Here is a 22,959-nt window from a genome sequence, read left to right on the forward strand (position 1 = left end):
ACCTCTTGAAAGAAGGCTTCCGGGCCTCTTGAAAGGAGGCTTCCGAGCCTCTTGAAAGGAGGTACTCCTTCGATCTTTTGCATTAGTTGAGGTACCCCCTATTTTTTGGCTGTAAATTAAAACAAGCGTAACTCAACACATCGATAAAAAATGGACCTGAAACTAAAGGGATATATGGTTCTCCATAAAGGTGGCTTGAATTTTCATTACTCTGTAAGTTTATAAATCAAGCCTCGAGCCTCTTGAAAGGAGACTTCCGGGCCTCTTGAAAGGAGACTTCCGGGCCCCTTGAAAGGACACTTCCGGGCCCCTTAAAAGGAGATTTCCGGGCCTCTTGAAAGGAGACTCCCGGGCCTCTTGAAAGGGGGCTTCCGGGCCTCTTGAAAAGGGGGTTCCGGGCCTTTTGAAAGAAGGCTTCCGGGCCTCTTGAAAGGAGGCTTCCGGGCCTCTTGAAAGGGGGCTTCCGGGCCTCTTGAAAGGAGGCTTCCGGGCCTCTTGAAAGGAGGCTTCCGGGTCTCTTGAAAGGAGGCTTCCGGGCCACTTGAAAGGAGGCTTCCGGGCCTCTTGAAAGGAGGCTTCCGGGCCTCTTGAAAGGAGGCTTCCGGGCCTCTTGAAAGGAGGCTGCCGGGCCTCTTGAAAGGAGGCTTCCGGGCCTCTTGAAAGGAGGCTTCCGGGCCTCTTGAAAGGAGGCTTCCGGGCCTCTTGAAAGGAGGCTTCCGGGCCTCTTGAAAGGAGGCTTCCGGGCCTCTTGAAAGGAGGCTTCCGGGCCTCTTGAAAGGGTGCTTCCGGGCCTCTTGAAAGGAGCCTTCCGGGCCTCTTGAAAGGAGACTTCCGGGCCTCTTGAAAGGAGGCTTCCGGGCCTCTTGAAAGGAGGCTTTCGGGCCTCTTGAAAGGAGCCTTCCGGGCCTCTAAAGGAGGCTTCCGGGCCTCTTGAAAGGAGGCTTCCGGACCTCTTGAAAGAAGGCTTCCGGGCCTCTTGAAAGGAGGCTTCTGGTCTCTTGAAAGGAGGCTTCCGGGCCTCTTGAAAGGAGGCTTCCGGGCCTCTTGAAAGGAGGCTTCCGGGCCTCTTAAAAGGAGGCTTCCGGGCCTCTTGAAAGGAGGCTTCCGGCTCTCTTTAAAGGAGGCTTCCGGCTCTCTTTAAAGGAGGCTTCCGGCTCTCTTTAAAGGAGGCTTCCGGGACCTACTGAAAGGAGGCTTCCGGGCCTCTTGAAAGGAGGCTCCAGGCCCTCTTGGAAGGAGGCTTCCAAGCTTTCAAGCCTCTTTAAAGAAGGGTTCATAGCCTCTTAAGAGGAGGCTTCCAAGCATCCTCAAATAAGACTTCCAAGCCTCTTAAAAACAGGCTTCCAAACCTTTTGAAAGGGGACTTTCAAGCATCTTGAAAGAAAGATTCGAGTCTCTTGAAAGGAGGTTTTCGAGAAAGAGGCATCCGAGCCTCTTGAAAGCAGGCTTCCGAGCTGCTTGGAAAGGGGTTCCGAGAATCATAGAAGGATGCTTCCAATCCTTTTGCAAAGAAGAAAATGAGCTTCTCGGAAAAATGGCTTCATGCTTTTTAAATGATTGCTCCCGGACCTTTAGACTCAAGGTTTTAGTTCAAAAGCATATTCTAAACATATTATTCAACATTCCGATTAGGTAGACTGCACTGAACATTTTAAACTTTGTTTATTCGAGGGTATTTTCTTTTGAACTATTGTCCACAGCCCTTAATACACTGAGGATTCAAAAATCTTTGATTTACTGATGCATATCAAAATGTACAAGACAATGTTTTATTATTAAAATAACTAAACTCTATCAATAAGTTTGGATTGGAATTGTAATACATCCGCCATTACGCATTTTTGTCCGAGTTACCCTCCAGGGACAACGAAGGTACCCCCAGGGGTACAGGTACCCCAGGCTCATTTCTAATGACCTGGTCTAACATTCTGTGAAAAAAAATCAGAGGTACATGAAACTTCGATAATAATCAATTTTTTTACACCGTGAAATGGAGTGTACCTAAACGACATGTTGCTAAAAGGACCGGCCCTTTTTTCGTCGTTGTCATCCATATTGTGCAGTTTCCGACAACAACAAATAGCGATCGTAGGTGAGATTCGTGGAATGTATCACCAGTCGAGAATTAGAAAAAAAGATTGTCAAGTTCAACGTTTTCTGTACAGAAGTGACCCACTGAAGAAGCCTGAGGTGTTTGTGATGGATGTGGCTATATTTGGGTCGACTTGTTCGCCCTGTTCAGCGAACTTTGTGAAAAATACGAACGCGATGAAGTGGAAGGATCAATTTCCGGAAGCGGCTACTGCAGTCGTAGAAAACCAGTTTTTGGATGACTACCTATGTAGACAGTTGCGACACAGTAGAGGACATGGCGAAGCTCTCAGCGGATGTACGGTATGTATGGTATGTACAGCAGCCGGATTTGAGCTACGCAATTGGCGATCGAGTTCGATAAAAGTGTTGCAAATTCTGGGCGAAATAGCGGCGGAAACGCCGAAACATTTCACCGTTGATAAGGAGGCCAAGTGGAACGTGTTTTGGGTATGGGCTTGTTGCCGGACGGAGATGTGTTCGTGTATTCCGTGAAGTTGCTGACCATTACGACAAAGCGAAGCATCTTGAGATTTGCGACGAGCATCTTTTTTTTACCCGCTCGCCCTTATTTCAAACCTACCCATTCACGAAAAGTTGATTATCCAGGACCTGGAGACCTGTGGAGAGCTCGAGTCGGATGGGATGATATTATTCCGACAGACATCTTGCAACAGTGGGAGCGATGAATTGGGCAACTATCCAAGTTGTACCAAGACTTTCATGCCTGTTATTCAACATTGCGCTAGAAGGTATCATGCGGAGATCCGGGTGTTACAGCTGGGATAAAATTTTCAACAGATCCAGTCAATTTATTTGTTTTGCGGATGACATGGACATTGTCGGCCGAACATTTCCAAAGGTGGCAGAACTGTACACCTGCCTGAAACGTGAAACAGCAAAAGTTGGACTGGTGGTGAATGCATCGTGGGCAGAACCGAGCGCGACAGGGCCCGCCTGGGAAGCAGTGTTACACTGTTACGATAGATGGGGATACCGTCGAGGTGGTCGATGAATCCGTCTACGTTGGATCCTTGCTAACGGCTGACAATATTGTTAGTCGTGAAATACGAAGGCGTATTATCTGTGGAAGTCGGACCTACTAGGGGCACCAGAAGAAACTGCGTTCAAAAAAGATTCACACCCGCACCAAATGTGTCATGTACAAAACGCTGTCCTCTACGGACATGAAACATGGACAATGCTCGAGGAGGACTTGCAAGCACTCGGAGTATTCGAGAGACGGGTGCTTAGCACTATCTTTGGTGGTGTGCAAGAAGACGGTGTGTGGTGGCGAAGTATGAACCACGAGCTAGGCCAGCTCTATGGCGAACCCTTCAAGCCAGCCGTTGAAGTAGCCATGAAATTCATGTACATAGGCATCGCATGATGAATTACAAATTCTATTATGCATGCATTCTGGTTGTTGGGTAAGAGAGACATGAGAGAGATATCTCACCTTCCAAATGTGGGCACCCTAAACTGGTTTCAGGGATTAGTTGGCTGAATATTTCGATCAGCCGAACACCAATAACATTCGAAAAACAGACAACATTGGCTTAATTTGTGTCAAATGCTCTAAATTCCTAACTTTGAAGAGTATTGTCACTGAGTGATGAGTATATAGAATGTCTAGGAAAAGGCTTCTTGATAGTAGATATTATCTTACCAAAGAACTATAGAATAATTAATTTATTCGATTAATCAACTCAGTCTATCAGACAGCTTTTTTGACGAAAATTTACTATACTTATTTTGCATGCCAGATTTATACAGGCAATGGCGTAATTTTCTGTTGGAATTGATTACCTTTTGCTTGTAGGTCGGCCTACCTTTCCCATGTATTATGCGAATTGAATCATAATAAGTAAGCGAAATAAATTCCCGCACATTTCGAAGCACAATTGAATGTGACCCCGATCTTAGTTACAAGTTTAACTAAATGTGGACTTTCCACTTTTCACCCCGTAATTAAGATTAAGATGGCTAACATGAATAATTAATTGGTTGACACCATGCTTATCTTTGAGAATCAGCGTTTTCGACAAGTATAGCATATAGCTGTTAACAACAGCGCCAAATAGTACTTGGAGATCATTTGTTCATTTGTTTGACAAAAAAAAATGTTTATAGTGATATGTATAAATAAAGCTTATATTAAAATGCAAACAAATAGAGTCGTGTGACGTCGATGATATGGCTGTGACGCCGAGTACAAAACATAAATCATGCTTTTTATCTAGGTTCCTCAGATACCTACTGCAAATATAAAACCGTGTCGTTTTACAAATATTCACATTCGCAGGCAAGTACCCGTTATCTGCACATGTGAATCTCCTAGGGGTGGTCATTATCATCTGCAGATCAGCTGTCTCTGCAGTACAGAAGGAAATCATTATTCCATCCACGCAGACGTGCACGAACCCCTTCGCCGATGGACACGAGCCCTTCAACGGTGACCACCGAACATGGTCAGAATGTGGATGACCTCAGTCGATCGCTGCAGCGATTCAACTGGCCGGATTATTTGGTGTTTGTACTGATGTTGGTGAGCTGCATTTTCATTGGAATCTACTTCGGCTACAAAGATCATCAGAAACACAAAAACCGTAAAACGGCCAGACGGGACTCGGAAGCTCTGGATTACTTGGTTGGCGGGAGGAAGATGCAGATTTTTCCTGTTGCCGTGTCGTTGGTGGCCAGGTAAGAGTCACTTCATTGTGCAACGGGATTCTGGTTGATTATAATAACTTGATCATTTTAGCTGGATCTCCGGTATTTCGCTTCTGGGCACATCGACCGAAATCTACGTGTATGGTACTCAATACTGTTACATTGTTGTTGCTGTGGTTCTCATGGGATTTGCGATGCACTACATTTTCTTGCCGGTGTTCCACGATCTGCAGATAACATCAGCATATGAGGTAAATATGTCCTATCTATAAATTAAATCGTAATCATTAAGTAAAAGCTTGTATGGATTGAGTTAGATATGAAGAGTTGACTTTTGTACATGTGAACTTATGCGCGAATGCGTACGTTTTTTTTTCTATTTCGTTGTATTATCAGAATTCTTTCTCTCTAGTGTTTACGCCATTACCAATTAGACTTTAATACTGACTTTATAGACCAAAGACCCCCGAAGAAATGTAATGTTATTTGAGTCTACTATCGTCTTGAAGGTCGAGGTGGTATGGTGACGGTTCCGTGAGCATGAGCACGCACGCAGGGCAAAAGATTCACAGCTACGTATTTTTGGAAAATTCAATAGGAGATAGACTGATTGAAAAACATCAAAGCCTCTAGCGTTAATGAAATACCTACCAGGAGAACTAATGATCCACGCTGTTAAGATATTTCTGATTGAGCAGGCTATGTGCTGATCCAACTTCACCAGGCTGCAATCCGGAATTGTCGTCGATCTTCTTTTCCTCGAGGAGCTCGAGCTCGGTTACTATTCTTTTAATCCAGCAGGCGTTCCAGTTGAACTAGAAGCCTGTTCCAACGACAAAAGGCCCCAGAGATCTGGTCGAGATACGAATTGCAGCTTCGTAAACGAGCTGCAAGTTGGCTGAAGATCGGAGTCAGCTGCTTCAGCGTGTAGACATGTGCAGAATCTTTCGGGGCTAGAATTCGCTCATCTTGTAGTTGGCGAGATTCAGGGAGAGGGAGCGTGGGCCATTCGATGATGAATAGGACAGTTGCCTTTCCTGCAGTGGAAGGACTGGGATTGGTCGCCGAGGAGGTGAAATTGCTGGAAAATTTCGATCTTCATGTTGGGGAGGAGAGCTACGGTTTGAACGGTTCGTGGGAGAGACCTTCTTGCGGATTTCACACAACTCCACATGCTTAGGGCAGGGCTTCGTGGTGGTCCTGCACAGTGCTTGTTCCCATAGTTAGCGCCTTTGAAGTCCGCTTCTTCCATCTGTTCACATTCTACTACTGTGTGGTCTCCGCCGTACCGGGTACATCGAGCGTTCATGAAAAAAAATACGATTTCCGTGGTCGAATCGGAGACGGTTTGAAAACATCATGAGAGCATATAGAAATCACATTTTGATTTTGACATCAAATTTAAATCATAATTTGTTTTCAAATATGAATCATCATGATTGATTACATATTTTGATCTCATTTTGCTGTAGATTTCTAAATTGTATGATCTGACAGCAAACTGTGTACTTATTTTGTTATCAGAACCAATATCAAAATTAGTTTTAGATTTGCTCTCATCGATAACAGGAATAGTTTTCGATTTGATGTCACAGTAAGATTTTTCTGCTGTAGATTTTGATCTTTCAACCGTTAAACGACCAAAAAGATATCAACCTGGGTTATCAAAATTAGGCAATTCCACAGAAACAAAATTAGTTATCGCTTTGCTCTCAAGCTTTGCTCGGGGACGTCTCGAAGAAGAAGGGTCGTTTGGCGGAAAGTCATTCGGCCGAAAGCCATTTGGCCTTAAGCCACTTGGCCGAATAACACGTTTGGCCAAAAGTCATTTTACCGAATTGAACGTTTAGCCGACACGGTTATTTGGCCCTAAAAGGTTTGGCTGAAAATGTCATTTGGCAGAAATAGCCATGTGGTCGAAAATGTAATTCTGCAGTACACTTCACAAGGCCAAGAATGTCGTTTGTCCGAACCGGTCATTTGGCGAAAAAGACGTTTGGTTGAATAGGCCATTAAGCCGAAATGCCATTAAACCGAAATGGTCGTTTGGCAGAGCGGGACATTCGGCCGATCGTGTCATTTGGTCGAATACGTAATTTGGCCGAAAATGAAGATAAACCAAAATGGTCTTTTGACGGCTGATCATGTCATATGGTCAAAAATAATTTGGTCGAATAGGGAATTCGGCCGAAAGTAATGTTCGACTCAAATGGTCGTTTGATAGAAAAGGCCAGGTAGTCGAAAATGTCATTTGGTCGATTGAATCATATGACCGTAAATGTCGTTTACTAAATGGGTTATATTGCTAAAAATGTCGTTCACTTTACATTCACTAATGTTCGGCCATATGGCCCTTTCGGTCAAATGACCATTTCACTGCTAGGTACATCGTTCGTGTAGAACTCGACACAAAGCCGAAAGTTACACTCGGGGCACCGAGCGAACAGCTTCTTTTGGTCGCGTCACATGTTCGACAGGAACAAAATTATGACTGCGACGCTCCGTGGATGCGTGTGTAAGCCGCGGAGATCTGACCAGAAGAGGCAGAAGTCACGGCTTGCTCCTCTCCGATTGACACGCTGAAGTTTAAGGCATTTAAGGCACACGTTTAAGGCATTTTACTCCAACCTCACATTCTCCTTCTTCTCTCTTTAGAAATCTTTTAGAATAGGATGCAATGCTTGTTTTTTCCTCTGGGCTATTTATATGTAACAAAGGTGAACATTTGTTGCATTTGAGCAACCGGTAATGATTGAAAACTACACACCAAAATAAACTTGTCTCGACAACATGATTTTAATACCAGAATAATGATTTAAAACATGGGTTTCCAATCTGTGGGTCGCGAAAAATAAAACGTGATTCATACTTTCGTTCCTATTCCGTGTCAAAAATCTTATGATTAAAAAATTAAAAAAATCAATTCAAATTCAATCCAACTCCATTTCAAATCCAATATTAATCCAACCTAAATCCAATATAAATGTAATCTAAATCCAATCTAATCCAAATCCAATCAAAATTCAATCCAAATCCAATCCAAATCCAATCCAAATCCAATCCAAATCCAATCCAAATCCAATCCAAATCCAATCCAAATCCAATCCAAATCCAATCCAATCAATCAATCCAATCCAATCAAATCCAATCCAATCAATCCAATCCAATCCAAATCAATCAAATCCAATCCAATCCAAATCCAATCCAATCCAATCAATCAAATCCAATTCAAATCAATCCAAATCCAGTCCAAATCAATCCAAATCAATCAAATCAGTCAAACCAATCCAAATCAATCCAAATCCATCAAATCAATCCAAATCAATCCAAATCAATCCAAATCAGTCAGGTCAGGTCAGGTCAAATCCAGGTCAATCCAAATCAGTCAGATCGGTCAAATCAATCAAATCAATCAGTCAAATCAATCCAGATCAGTCCAGATCCAGTCCAGATCGAATCCAGATCCAGTCCAGGTCAGGTCCATCCAGGTCAGTCCAGGTCAGTCCAAGTCAGTCAGATCCAGGTCCAGTCAGTCCAGGTCAGTCAGGTCAGATCCAGTCCAGATCCAGTCCAGGTCAGTCCAGATCCAGTCCAGATCCAGTCCAGATCAGTCAATCCAGTCCAGGTCAGTCCAAGTCGAGTCAGATCAGTCCAGGTCAGTCCAGATCCAGTCCAGGTCAGTCCAGATCCAGTCAGATCAGGTCAGATCCAGTCCAGGTCAGTCCAGGTCAGTCCAAGATCGGTCCAGGTCAGTCCAGATCCAGTCCAGGTCAGTCCAGATCCAGTCCAGATCCAGTCCAAGATCCAGTCCAGGTCAGTCCAGGTCAGTCCAGGTCAGTCCAGATCCAGTCCAGATCCAGTCCAAGATCCAGTCCAGGTCAGTCAAGATCAGTCAGGTCAGTCCAGGTCCAGTCAGGTCCAGTCCAGATCAGTCCAGGTCAGTCCAGGTCAGTCCAGGTCAGGTCAGATCCAGTCCAGGTCAGTCCAGATCCAGTCCAGATCAGGTCAGATCCAGTCCAGTCCAGTCCAGATCCAGTCAGGTCAGGTCGGTCAGTCAGATCAGTCAGATCCAGTCCAGGTCCAGTCCAGATCCAGTCAGATCCAGTCCAGGTCAGTCCAGATCCAGTCCAGTCCAGTCCAGGTCAGTCCAGATCCAGTCAGGTCAGTCCAGGTCAGTCAGATCCAGTCCAGTCAGTCCAGGTCAGTCCAGGTCAGTCCAGATCCAGTCAGTCAGTCCAGGTCAGTCAGGTCAGTCCAGATCCAGTCCAGATCCAGTCAGGTCGGTCAGGTCAGTCCAGGTCCAGTCAGTCAGATCGGTCAGTCAGTCAGATCAGTCCAGATCCAGTCCAGGTCAGTCCAGATCCAGTCCAGATCAGTCAGGTCAGTCCAGATCCAGTCAGATTCAGTCCAGGTTCAGTCCAGGTTCAGTCAGGTCAGGTCAGGTTCAGTCCAGGTTCAGTCCAGATCAGTCAGGTCAGTCCAGTCCAGATCCAGTCCAGATCCAGTCCAGGTCGGTCAGATCCAGTCCAGGTCAGTCCAGATCCAGTCAGATCCAGTCAGATCCAGTCCAAGATCCAGTCCAGGTCAGTCCAAGATCCAGTCCAGATCCAGTCAGTCAGATCAGTCCAGATCCAGTCAGATCCAGTCCAGATCAGTCCAGATCCAGTCCAGATCTCAGTCCAGGTCAGTCGATCCAGGTCAGATCCAGTCAGATCCAGTCAGTCAGGTTCAGTCCAGAATTCAGTCAGGTTCAGTCAGGTTCGGTCCAGGTCAGTCCAGATCGGTCCAGATCCAGTCCAGGTCAGTCCAGGTCAGTCCAGATCCAGTCCAGGTCAGTCCAGATCCAGTCCAGATCAGTCAATCCAGGTCCAGTCCAAGATCAGTCGATCCAGTCCAGATCCAGTCCAGGTCCAGTCCAGATCAGTCAGGTCCAGTCAGGTCAGTCAGATCCAGTCCAGATCAGTCCAGATCGATCCAGTCAGTCCAGATCCGATCAGTCCAGGTCAGTCCAGATCAGTCCAGGTCAGTCAGATCGGTCAGTCAGTCCAGGTCCAGATCAGTCAGTCAGTCCAGGTCAGTCCAGATCCAGTCCAGATCCAGGTCAGATCCAGTCAGGTCAGTCCAAGGTCAGTCCAGGTCAGTCAGATCCAGTCCAGGTCAGTCAGATCCAGTCAGATCAGTCCAGGTCCAGTCCAGGTCAGTCAGATCTCAGATCAGTCAGATCCAGTCAGATCCAGTCCAGATCCAGTCAGGTCAGTCCAAATCAGTCCAGATCCAGTCCAGGTCAGTCCAGGTCAGTCCAGATCCAGTCAAGATCAGTCCAGATCCAAGATCAGTCAGGTCAGTCCAGATCAGTCCAGGTCCAGTCCAGGTCAGTCCAGGTCAGTCAGATCCAGGTCAGGTCAGTCCAGGTCAGTCCAGTCCAGTCAGGTCAGTCAGTCCAGTCCAGATCGGTCCAGTCAGTCCAGATCGGTCAAATCAAGTCCAGATCCAGTCGATCAGGTCAGTCAAGTCAGTCAGATCGGTCCAGATCAGTCCAGATCAGTCCAGATCAGTCAGATCAGGTCCAGATCCAGTCCAGATCCAGTCCAGATCCAGTCAGGTCAGTCAGTCAAGTCAGTCCAGATCCAGTCCAGATCCAGTCAGGTCAGTCAGGTCCAGTCCAGATCCAGTCCAGGTCAGTCCAGGTCCAGTCCAGATCCAGTCCAGAGTCCAGATCCAGTCAGGTCAGATCCAGTCAGGTCAGTCCAGATCCAGTCAAGTCCAGTCCAGGTCAGTCCAGATCCAGTCCAGGTCGGTCAGGATCCAGTCCAAGGTCAGTCCAGGTCAGTCCAGATCCAGTCCAGTCCAGTCCAGGTCAGTCCAGATCAGTCCAGATCCAGTCCAGGTCCAGTCAGGTCAGGTCAGGTCCAGTCCAGATCGGTCCAGGTCAGTCCAGATCGGTCAGTCAGATCCAGTCCAGGTCAGTCCAGATCGGTCCAGATCCAGTCCAGGTCAGTCCAGATCCAGATCAGTCCAGTCCAGGTCAGTCCAGATCCAGTCCAAGTCAGATCCAGTCCAGGTCAGTCCAGATCGGTCCAGGTCAGTCCAGATCCAGTCCAGATCCAGTCCAAGTCCAGTCCAGGTCCAGTCAGGTCGGTCAAGTCCAGTCCAGGTCCAGTCCAGATCGGTCAGATCAGGTCCAGATCCAGTCCAGATCCAGTCAGGTCAGTCCAGATCCAGTCCAGATCAGTCCAGATCCAGTCCAGGTCAGTCCAGATCCAGTCCAGGTCAGTCAGGTCAGTCCAGTCCAGGTCAGTCCAGTCAGTCAGGTCAGTCCAGGTCAGTCCAGATCCAGTCAGGTCAGTCCAGATCCAGTCCAGATCCAGTCCAAGTCGGTCAGATCCAGTCCAGATCCAGTCCAGGTCCAGTCCAGATCCAGTCCAGGTCAGTCCAAGTCCAGTCCAGGTCAGTCAAGGTCAGTCCAGATCAGGTCCAGATCCAGTCAGGTCAGTCCAGATCCAGTCAAGTCAGTCAGTCGGTCAGATCGGTCAAGTCAGGTCCAGTCCAGGTCAGTCAGGTCAGTCCAGATCCAGTCAGTCCAGAGTCCAGATCCAGGTCCCAGATCCAGTCCAAGTCAGTCAGGTCCAGTCAGATCAGTCCAGATCAGGTCCAGATCAGTCAGGTCAGTCCAGGTCAGTCCAGGTCAGTCCAGATCCCGGTCCAGTCGGTCAGGTCAGTCCAGATCCAGTCCAGATCAGTCCAGGTCAGTCCAGATCGGTCCAGGTCAGTCAGGTCGGTCCAGTCCAGGTCAGTCCAGGTCAGTCCAGTCAGTCCAGGTCAGTCAAGTCCAGTCCAGGTCAGTCCAGGTCAGTCCAGATCAGTCAGATCCAGTCCAGATCCAGAGTCCAGTCAGGTCAGTCAGATCCAGTCCAGATCAGTCCAGGTCCAGTCCGATCAGTCAGATCAGTCCAAGTCCAGTCCAGGTCAGTCCAGTCAGGTCAGTCCAGATCCAGTCCAGATCAGTCCAGATCCAGTCCAGATCCAGTCCAGATCCAGTCCAGATCCAGTCCAGGTCAGTCAGGTCCAGTCGAGTCAGTCCAGTCAGTCAGTCAGGTCCAGTTCCAGATCCAGTCCAGATCCGTCCAGTCAGTCAGGTCAGTCCAGATCCAGTCAGGTCAGTCCAGGTCCAGTCAGTCAGATCCAGTCCAGATCCAGTCAAGATCCAGTCCAGGTCAGTCCAGGAGTCCAGTCCAGATCCAGTCCAGGTCAATCCAGATCCAGTCCAGATCCAGTCCAGGTCAGTCCAGATCAGTCCGATCGATCCAGGTCAGTCCAGATCAGTCCAGATCAGTCAGATCCAGTCCAGATCCAGTCAGGTCAGTCCAGATCCAGTCCAGTCAGTCCAAGATCCAGTCCAGGTCAGTCCAGGTCAGTCCAGATCAGTCCAGGTCGGTCCAGTCCAGTCAGATCAGTCCAGATCAGTCCAGATCAGTCAAGTCCAGGTCGGTCAGGTCAGTCAGAGTCAGTCCAGGTCAGTCCAGATCCAGTCAGGTCAGTCCAGGTCAGATCCAGATCCAGTCCAGTCAGTCCAGTCCAGGTCAGGTCAGTCCAGGTCAGTCCAGATCAGTCCAGATCAGTCAGGTCAGTCCAGATCCAGTCCAGGTCAGTCCAGATCCAGTCCAAGTCCAGTCCAGGTCAGTCCAGAGTCAGTCCAGAGATCCAGTCCAGGTCCAGTCCAGGTCAGTCCAGATCAGTCCAGGTCAGTCCAGGTCAGTCCAGATCCAGTCCAGATCCAGTCCAGGTCCAGTCCAGATCAGTCCAGGTCAGTCCAGGTCAGTCCAGATCCAGTCCAGATCAGTCCCAGATCCAGTCCAAGTCAGTCCAGATCAGTCAGTCCAGGTCAGATCCAGTCCAGATCAGTCCAGGTCAGTCAGTCAGTCCAGGTCAGGTCCAGTCAGGTCAGTCCAGGTCAGTCAGATCCAGTCAGTCCAGGTCAGGTCAGTCCAGATCCAGTCCAGTCCAGTCCAGAGTCAGTCCAGGTCGGTCAGTCCAGTCCAAGTCGGTCCAGTCCAGATCGGTCAGTCCAGGTCAGTCCAGATCCAGTCAAGTCGGTCCAGGTCAGTCCAGATCCAGTCAGGTCAGTCCAGATCGGTCAGTCAGATCCAGTCCAGGTCCAGTCCAGGTCCAGTCAGGTCAGTCAGGTCAGTCAGTCCAGGTCGGTCCAGATCAGTCAGATCCAGTCCAGGTCCAGTCAGATCCAGTCCAGGTCAGTCCAGGTCAGTCCAAGTCGGTCAGTCCAGGTCCAGTCCAGTCAGTCATCCAGTCCAGATCCAGTCAGGTCCAGTCCAGGTCAGTCAGATCCAGTCCAGATCAGTCCAAGTCAGTCCAGATCCAGTCCAGGTCAGTCAGGTCGGTCAGGTCCAGGTCAGGTCAGGTCAGTCCAGTCAGATCCAGTCAGATCCAGTCCAGGTCAGTCCAGGTCCAGTCAAGGTCCAGTCCAGGTCAGTCCAGATCCAGTCCAGGTCCAGTCCAGGTCAGTCAGGTCAGTCCAGGTCCAGTCCAGGTCAGTCCAGGTCAGTCCAGGTCGGTCCAGATCCAGTCCAGGTCAGTCCAGATCCAGTCAAGATCCAGTCCAGATCAGTCCAGGTCAGTCCAGATCCAGGTCAGTCCAGGATCCAGGTCAGATCCAGTCCAGATCCAGTCCAGATCAGTCCAGATCAGTGCGATCCAGGTCAGGTCAGATCAGTCCAAGATCCAGTCAAGTCAGTCCAGATCCAGTCCAGATCCAGTCCAGGTCCAGTCAGATCAGTCAGGTCAGTCCAGATCCAGTCAGGTCCAGTCCAGGTCCAGTCAGGTCCAGTCCAGGTCAGTCCAGATCCAGTCCAGGTCCAGTCAGGTCAGTCCAGTCCAGATCCAGTCCAGTCCAGTCCAGATCAGTCCAGATCCAGTCAGGTCAGTCCAGGTCAGTCCAGATCCAGTCCAGGTCAGTCCAGGTCAGTCCGATTAGATCCAGTCCAGATCAGTCCAGATCAGTCAAGTCAGTCCAGGTCAGTCCAGATCCAGTCCAGATCCAGTCCAGGTCAGTCCAGATCCAGTCCAGAGTCCAGTCCAGTCAGATCCAGGTCCAGTCCAGGTCAGTCCAGATCCAGGTCAGATCCAGTCCAGGTCAGTCCAGGTCCAGTCCAGATCCAGGTCGGTCAGGTCCAGTCCAGGTCAGTCCAGTCCAGTCCAAGATCCAGTCCAGGTCCAGTCAGGTCAGTCAGATCCAGATCCAGGTCAGTCCAGATCCAGTCCAGGTCAGTCCAGATCGAGTCCAGGTCAGTCCAGAGTCAGTCAGATCCAGTCAGGTCAGATCAGTCCAGATCCAGTCCAGATCGGTCCAGGTCAGTCAGATCCAGTCAGGTCAGTCAAGTCAGTCAGGTCAGTCCAGTCCAGATCCAGGTCCAGTCAGGTCAGTCCAGGTCAGTCCAGGTCCAGTCAGGTCCAGGTCCAGTCCAGGTCCAGTCCAGATCCAGTCCAGATCCAGTCAGGTCAGTCCAGATCCAGTCAGGTCAGTCCAGGTCGGTCCAGAGGTCAGTCCAGATCCAGTCCAGATCAGTCCAGGTCCAGTCCAGGTCAGTCCAGATCCAGTCCAGATCCAGTCAGGTCAGTCCAGGTCAGTCAGGTCAGTCAGTCCAGTCAGTCAGTCCAGAATCCAGTCCAGATCCAGTCCAGATCCAGTCAGAGTCCAGTCCGATCAGTCCAGGTCAGTCAGAGTCAGTCCAGGTCCAGTCCAGATCGGTCAAGGTCAGTCCAGATCAGTCAGGTCAGTCCAGATCCAGTCCAGGTCAGTCCAGATCCAGTCAGTCAGTCCAGGTCAGTCCAGGTCAGTCGATCCAGTCCAGATCAGTCCAGATCCAGTCCAGGTCCAGTCAGGTCCAGTCCAGATCCAGTCCAGATCAGTCGGTCAGTCAGATCCAGAGTCCAGATCAGTCAGGTCCAGTCAGGTCAGTCCAGGTCAGTCCAGGTCAGTCCCAAGTCAGTCAGGTCAGATCCAGTCAGGTCCAGTCCAGGTCAATCCAGGTCAGTCCAGATCCAGTCCAGGTCGGTCCAGATCCAGTCCAGGTCCAGTCCAGGTCAGTCCAGGTCGGTCAGGTCAGTCCAGATCCAGTCCAGGTCAGTCAAGATCCAGTCAGATCCAGTCCAGATCCGGTCCAGGTCAGTCCAGGTCGGTCAGATCAGTCCAGGTCAGTCCAGATCAGTCAGGTCAGTCAGATCCAGTCCAGATGATCGGTCAGTCAGTCCAGTCCAGGTCAGTCAGGTCAGTCCAGTCCAGTCCAGATCGGTCCAGGTCAGTCCAGGTCAGTCCAGGTCCAGTCCAGATCAGTCCAGATCCAGTCCAAGTCAGTCCAGATCCAGTCCAGATCCAGTCCAGGTCAGTCAGGTCAGTCCAGATCCAGTCCCAGAGTCAGTCCAGTCGGTCAGGTCCAGTCCAGGTCAGTCCAGTCCAGTCAGATCCAGTCCAGATCCAGTCCAGGTCAGTCAGATCCAGTCCCAGGTCCAGTCAGGTCAGTCCAGAGTCCAGTCAGATCCAGTCAGATCCAGTCCAAGTCAGTCCAGGTCAGTCAGGTCCAGTCAGATCCAGTCAGGTCAGTCCAGGTCAGTCAGTCAGTCCAGATCCAGTCAGATCCAGTCAGATCCAGTCCAGATCCAGTCCAGGTCAGTCAGGTCAGTCCAGATCAGTCAGATCCAGTCAAGTCCAGTCCAGGTCAGTCAGGTCAGTCCAGGTCAGTCAGTCAGTCAGATCCAGTCCAGGTCAGTCCAGATCAGGTCCAGTCCAGATCAGTCCAGGTCAGTCAGTCAGAGTCAGTCCAGATCCAGTCAGATCCAGTCCAGGTCAGTCCAGGTCCAGTCCAAGGTCAGTCCAGATCCAGTCCAGATCCAGTCCAAATCCAGTCAGTCAGTCAGGTCAGTCCAGATCAGTCAAGTCAATCCAGATCCAGTCGGAGTCAGTCCAGGTCCAGTCAGGTCCAGTCAAGTCAGGTCCAAATCAATCCAGTCATCCAGTCAAATCCAGTCCAGATCCAGTCAGATCCAGTCAAATCAATCCAAATCCAATCCAAACTCTCCGCGGAGATTTGACTAGAAGAGGCAAAGCCATGGCTTGCTGTTTTCCTCGTCGAAAGCAAAGTCTTCCGATGTAAGCTTTCGCGTCCTGTTTGCGATTGTGCTAGCCGTCGTGTCTCTCATAACGGAAGCGGGAAAAGAACATACTAACGTTCGAGTGCAGCACAAAGAAACAAGCAAACGAATAAAAATGTTGGTAGTATGCAACCGCGAGCGAAAGCACGTCCGAATGGGCAGCTTTCTCAGAATTTCGGAAGAATCCGCCGCTTTTCGGCTGGTCAGAATACGTCTTGCGGAACCTTCACATAAAAATTAAGCCATGCGTTCGGACGCACAGCCTACTTGCACTTGACGCGTAAATGCATTTTCAAACTATTTTACCAATCATTACTTCTTCTTCCAGTACTTGCAGCTACGGTTCGATAAAAGGATGCGACTGATTGGCTCTATCCTTTTCACTCTAGCATCGGTATGTGCCCTTTTGAAGTTTTTTTTAAATAACCAAACTTCCATTATTATGATTTTTTTGTTTGTTTCTCAATCGACGTTTTTAGATACTTTGGCTTCCAATTGTGGTGTACGTTCCCGCTTTGGCTTTCAACCAAGGTAAACATGTTTAAACATCCATTAGCATGAATCCATGATTTTATCCACTATTTTTTCATTTGCTTTAGTGTCAGGAGTAAATATTCATGTTATAACGCCAATCGTGTGTTTGGTTTGCATCTTCTACACCAGTGTGGTGAGTTCAATCCATTTTACATTTTTCGCTCAAAGGCCTGAAACACAAATTTTGATTACAGGGTGGCCTCAAGGCCGTAGTATGGACAGATGTGATTCAAACGACGATCATGGTTGGGGCCATGATTATCGTTATTATCAAGGGAACCATGGATGTGGGAGGTCTGGGAGTAGTCATTGAGCGGAACTCAGCCGGGCAACGTTTCGACAAACCAGAGTAAGTCCGTTGTATAACGCAACCAATAGACAGGTTTGATTCAATATTCGTCTTTTCTATAGTTTTAATCTAGATCCCACCGAGAGAAGTACATTTTGGAACTTGTTCATTGGTGGAACATTTTTCTGGACGTCTACAAACGCAACCAACCAAAACATGATTCAACGGTATTTATCGCTACCGACCCTGAAGACAGCCCGGAAAGCACTTATTTTGTTCCTTGTCGGAACAACTGCGGTGCTTTCCCTTTGCTGCTACAATGGGCTACTTATTTACGCCATGTACCACGACTGTGACCCCCTGAGCACTGGTCTAGCCAAAGCAAAAGACCAACTGGTGCCACTGCTTGTGATGGAGGTTTTGTCAAAATATCCCGGCCTTGCAGGGTTGTTCGTAGCTGGTATTTTCAGTGCTGCCCTCAGCTCACTGTCGACCGCCCTCAACTCCTTGTCTGCCATTGTGCTGGAAGATTTCTGCAAACCATTCGTTAGGCAACCTCTGACCGAGAATCAAGTGCGATATCTCATGCGTGTAACTGTGCTTGTTTTCGGAGCCTTGGCAGTGGTGTTGGTGGTTGTAGTTGAGAAAATGGGAGCCGTACTGCAACTATCGATGAGTTTGGGACCTGTAACACTTGGACCCCTTTTCGGGCTTTTCATCATGGGCATGTTTTTCCCCCGGATTAATGGAACTGTAAGTCTACTACCGGTGTTATTTGATGCTAAAAGTTAATTACAACTCTTTTCGGTTGACTGATACTATGTACTTTTTTTCCATTTGTCATATTAATTACACTTTATCCTTTTTTAAAACGTGTCTGGACAAGAAGATGTTACTTGAAGAATTTCGAATATCAATTGTTTTTCTTTAAATATATTGTGGGAATTAATAATTCTTTTTAGAACAAGTAACAAAATTAAAAATGGATGAGTGTAATTTGTTCTTTCAATTAGCTGACATCAAATGGAAATTTGGAAGTATTTTTCAGTCATCCCGAGAGTCATACCTACTCGTCATTAAATTCAACCTAAATTTCAGTGCGCCATTATCGGCACCTTCGCAGGACTCGCCACCATGTCCTACATCGTCATTCGATCGCAAGTCTCCATCGCACTCGGTGAAATGGTTTTCGCCGAAAAACCAGTCACCGTGGAAGGATGCACATACGATTTCGTTCCGTCGAACAAAACGGTTTCGTTTTCTCCCGATGAAGTCGTCACACAGGTGCAGAAGTCACTCCACCACGTGTCATTCCTTTACTACACTCTGATCGGGTCCATGGTTCCGACGATAATTGGCTATTTGAGTTCGATCCTGATGGGCTTTATTGGCAGTTCGAGTACCGAAAAGCACCAAGTGGATCCCCAGTTGCTGGCGCCGTTCCTCCAAAAGTACTATCAACCGAGTAAAGCAAACCATGTGATGGAGGTCATACACGAGTTCGAGACGAAAGACATTCAGCTCTGAGCGGATGGAGCGTGCTGGTACTGTGATTCGGTGTGAATGCGATTTTATTTTATAGGAGAATAAAGAGTGCTTTGTGCGTGGACTAACAGAGAGAAAGCTTTCAAGCGTTTGATTGAGAAAAAGTTCCTTGGTGTTGCATTCACGTGATCGATATAAACTAGCTTTTTGTGCCTTCCAGTACTTGCAGATGCGGTTTGACAAACGGATGCGAATGTTTGGATCGTTGCTTTTTATGGTGGCGTGCGTAAGTAATTTTACTGATAGAGTATAAATGCAGAACATTCAAAAAGAGGCTGGAAGATAACATTCATAAGGCACGTGCCTCAATTCTTCCTTTGTTTCTTATAATATGTATAACTTGCGTAACGACTTATTGTTTTAGTTACTTTGGATGCCCGTTGTCATTTACGTGCCGGCTCTAGCATTCAATCAAGGTAAGTCGATTCGATATTTTGGTACACTCAACTTACTTTTTACGGTACTTTTTTATTCATCACTTCGTCACGGCACATGACGTAAAAAGAGTTTTGAGCTAAGTCTTGAGCTTAATCTAGAATTCAAAAAACACGTTAATAAAGTTGATATCACGATTTTTCCATTAACTTTAATTTTGTGTTTTTTGATTTTCCTGAAATTTTGCATATACATTGCTTATGATCAAAACACATAATTTGCATAATTGGTTTACCATCTTAACTCCAGCTAAACTTTTGACAAGGGCCCAAGCAAAACACCTTGCCCTTTTTCAAAAAAAAAAGTATTGCTTGAAAATGGGCTTGTCCGATCGGTTTTGGTGTCTTCGGCAAAGTCTTAGGTAATTAATTTGATATGTTGTAGCAGATATTATATGTATTATTTTGCACTATGGGCGACAAAAAGTTGGATTTTTTTTAAATAAGTCGGTTTTTAAAAAATGGTCGGAATATTTTTTTTACTTTTTTATCAATTCGATTTCATGAAAGTACGTGTAACTCCCAATGGAAAAGGCGTACGCAAATTTATTTCTACGTGCTACCGTTTCTGAGATACAAACGATTTCAAATAAAATACATTGATTTGTTTTATTTTCGATCGTTTCCGTATGTTTTTCAAATCTATTAAACCTTGAATCAAATTTTACGTCGATATCCATTGACACAAATGCTAGTAAAGGAAATGTTTATGACATTTTATTCAAGTGGCGGCAGCAAGCAAGTGACCCAGCTAAAGATAGTTCAGAAGGCAATTAATAAAGTTGAAGTTGGATACATGTTACATGGATTAACTGAACGTGTTTTCAATAAAGAACGATTTAGAAATTTGGCAATCAGTTGATTTAGATTTAGATTAGCGAGACAAACTACCCAATTTAGTGGTGACGATTTATTGAGTAGAGGAAGATGTTAAAATGATTTATCATAGCCTGGAGCCTAAATACATCAGCATCAAACATGAATTCAACGATTCCAAAACATTCCAGCACCCCTGAAAATATTCTAAAAAATTATGTTGAATACGAAAGACAGTCTCAAGAAATTTGAAACCGGCAAGTTCTATCAAGGAACGATCATGCAGCCCCGCTCGTGCTGTGTACTTCGGACGATGTTGGTATGTTATTGTTGTACAAAATACAACAGCGCGCGTTCTCGAGTGTTAAATTATTAAGCAATTTAAAGCGTTTTCAAGGAAATTCACTGTTTTAGGACTCTACAACTGTTGGCTATATTTCTTAATTCGTGTAAGGCCAAACCATAGTAAATATAAATTCATATATTGAAATAAATGCTAAAAGGTTTAACATGAATCCAATCCAAATCCAATCCAAATACAATCTAAATCCAATCCAAATCCAATCCAAATCCAATCCAAATCCAATCCAAATCCAATCCAAATCCAATCCAAATCCAATCCAAATCCAATCCAAATCCAATCCAAATCCAATCCAAATCCAATCCAAATCCAATCCAAACCAATCCAAACCAATCCAAATCCAATCCAAATCCAATCCAAATCGAATCCAAATCCAATCCAATCCAAATCCAATCCAAACCAATCCAACCAATCCAAACCAATCCAAATCAATCCAAACCAATCCAAACCAATCCAAATCAATCCAAACCAATCCAAACCAATCCAAATCAATCCAAACCAACCAAACCAATCCAAACCAATCCAAACCAATCCAAACCAATCCAAACCAATCCAAACCAATCCCAAACCAATCAAACCAATCCAAACCAATCCAAACCAATCCAAACCAGTCCAAACCAACCAAACCAATCCAAACCAATCCAAACCAATCCAAACCAATCCAAACCAATCCAAACCAATCCAAACCAATCCAAACCAATCCAAACCAATCCAAACCGATCCAAACCAATCCAAACCAATCCAAACCAATCCAAACCAATCCAAACCAATCCAAACCAATCCAAACCAATCCAAACCAATCCAAACCAACCAAACCAATCCAAACCAATCCAAACCAATCCAAACCAATCCAAGTCCAACCAATCCAATCCAAACCAATCCAAATCCAATCCAAACCAATCCAAACCAATCCAAACCAATCCAAACCAATCCAAACCAATCCAAACCAATCCAAACCAATCCAAACCAATCCAGTCAATCCAAACCAATCCAAACCAATCCAAACCAATCAAACCAATCCAAACCAATCCAAACCAATCCAAACCAATCCAAACCAATCCAAACCAATCCAAACCAATCCAACCAATCCAAACCAATCCAAACCAATCCAAACCAATCCAAACCAATCCAAATCCCATCCAAATCCAATCCAAACCAAAATCCAAATCCTAATCCAATCCAAATCCAATCCAAATCCAATCCAAATCCAATCCAAATCCAATCCAAATCCAATCCAAATCCAATCCAAATCCAATCCAAATCCAATCCAAATCCAATCCAAATCCAATCCAAATCCAATCCAAATCCTAATCTAATCCAAATACTTTCCTAATACTATTCGAATTTAATACAAATCGTAATCTTTTCTTAAACCAATCTCAATCTTATTCAAAATTAATCCAAATCCAAGACGAATATAAATCCAATCCAAATCCAATTAAAAACTAATTCAGCTACAATCCAATACAATTTCAATTCAAATACAATCAAAATCCAATTGAAAATCTAACCCAAGTACAATCAAATCAAATCCAAGTTCAATCCAAATTAAATTAGTTCCAATCTAAATCAATCCAAAACCAACCCAAATTCATTCAATCCAATTTAAATTCAATACAAATCCAATTCAAATGCAATCCGAATCCAATCCTTTCTAAATTCACTCATTTTTATCAACTTTTTAAAAATAAAGGCACGGTTACTCGATTCCATACTAATTCGAATTTGAAATATTTTGAGAAGTTTGCAAAAATATTTAGTTTTTCATAATCATGTAAATATTTAATACTTTCGAAGCGCGATGATTTTGAGCATCTGCAAGCACATTATTCGCAATAAATTTTGTTGCACCTGCATCCTTATTACATAATCTACAAAAATAATACTACATTTTCAATATTAATCAGTAATTAACTGGTAACATAATTATTTTTTTTCTACCACCAGCCATGGAAAATTATCTTCGTGTCTATCGAAATAAAAAAACAAAGGAGATGGAATGACACATGAAAAGTATGACAATAATCCAAAATATAAAATAAATACTGTTTTAATATTACTCTTATAATGGTCACGATAACCTCCTATAGAGCATCAACCAATTATATACAATTTTTTTTGCAGTTTTAATAATACTCTTAACATGGTTTTATTGATATCATCTAGAGTGGTCCATTCAGGGAAGCCTATCTTAAAAATGTTATGAAGAGGTTTTGGTAAAGTTCTTAGTTTTATTAGCAGCTGGTCAGGAAAACCTCTTATAGAACATAATAAATCCTAAAATGTTACTTGGGTTCAGCTCCTTGAGAGCTGTTAGCCTTTTTTATCGTTTATTCTTAATGCGATCCATAGAATTGAATAGGATGAGTGTTCAACAATTGATCTTTTTCAGTTCATTCAAAAATTCACTGGAGTTTAGGCCTTGGGTCATCACGCGTACCCAAAGGGCTGTTATCTCTTCAAATTGGAAATTGGACAAGCATTAAACAAGAAATCAAATCCTACTTTATTTGGGAAATCACTAAAAGAAAGTTTAATTCCTAAAGAAACAAATAGATTTTTCGTTATGCGTATTGACCTTAATGCCTTAAAACTCCAGTTCTTGAAATTCTTGTATGGCTTTGAATTAAACATGCATTCAAATCATATCCAATATCGTTCAAAGCACTTCCACAGTTATTAACTGCAAGGTTTCTAAGCCAGGTTACCATTTTAGCATTCGTATATCATGAGGCTAACACGATGATATTTTTATGCCCAGAGAAGTCGAGACAATTTCCGGCACCGGGAATCGAACCCAGCCACCTTCAGCATGGTCTTGTTTTGTAGCCGAGTGTCTTACCGCACGGCTAAGGAGGGCCCCTGGAGGGGAGGGGCTGGGAGCATGTACCATATCAAAAATAACTGTAGAGGTTAGTTCTTGGAAGCCTTAAAACATGTGATAATAACATGTTATATATAATTTGGGTCTTTGGATTTCTATAATTATGTACCGTATTTAAAATTGTCCACAGATCAATGTATTAAGTAAAAAACTAGTAATTTAAGCAAAA

General features: G+C 45.7%; 1 protein-coding gene across 3 annotated transcripts in view; it reads left to right on the plus strand.

Moving 5' to 3' along the window:
- Positions 1–22,959, plus strand: part of LOC134219467 (sodium-coupled monocarboxylate transporter 1-like) — a 31,690-nt gene that overhangs the window by 6,363 nt on the left and 2,368 nt on the right. Inside the window, exons 2-9 of one of the 3 annotated variants that reach the window (XM_062698197.1) lie at positions 4,504–4,794; positions 4,856–5,015; positions 16,256–16,321; positions 16,407–16,458; positions 16,527–16,594; positions 16,656–16,810; positions 16,873–17,503; positions 17,849–18,385. In XM_062698197.1, coding sequence (XP_062554181.1) covers positions 4,526–4,794; positions 4,856–5,015; positions 16,256–16,321; positions 16,407–16,458; positions 16,527–16,594; positions 16,656–16,810; positions 16,873–17,503; positions 17,849–18,277 — 1,830 coding nt within the window. In that variant the 5' untranslated portion in view covers positions 4,504–4,525 and the 3' untranslated portion in view covers positions 18,278–18,385. Of the gene's footprint in view, positions 1–4,396; positions 4,795–4,855; positions 5,016–16,255; positions 16,322–16,406; positions 16,459–16,526; positions 16,595–16,655; positions 16,811–16,872; positions 17,504–17,848; positions 18,386–18,455; positions 18,522–18,659; positions 18,712–22,959 lie in introns of those variants that run through there. The other 2 variants (XM_062698196.1, XM_062698199.1) reach the window with 2 other exon arrangements.

This window comes from Armigeres subalbatus, chromosome 3 (genome assembly GCF_024139115.2).
Source record: "Armigeres subalbatus isolate Guangzhou_Male chromosome 3, GZ_Asu_2, whole genome shotgun sequence".
Lineage (NCBI taxonomy): Eukaryota > Metazoa > Arthropoda > Insecta > Diptera > Culicidae > Armigeres > Armigeres subalbatus.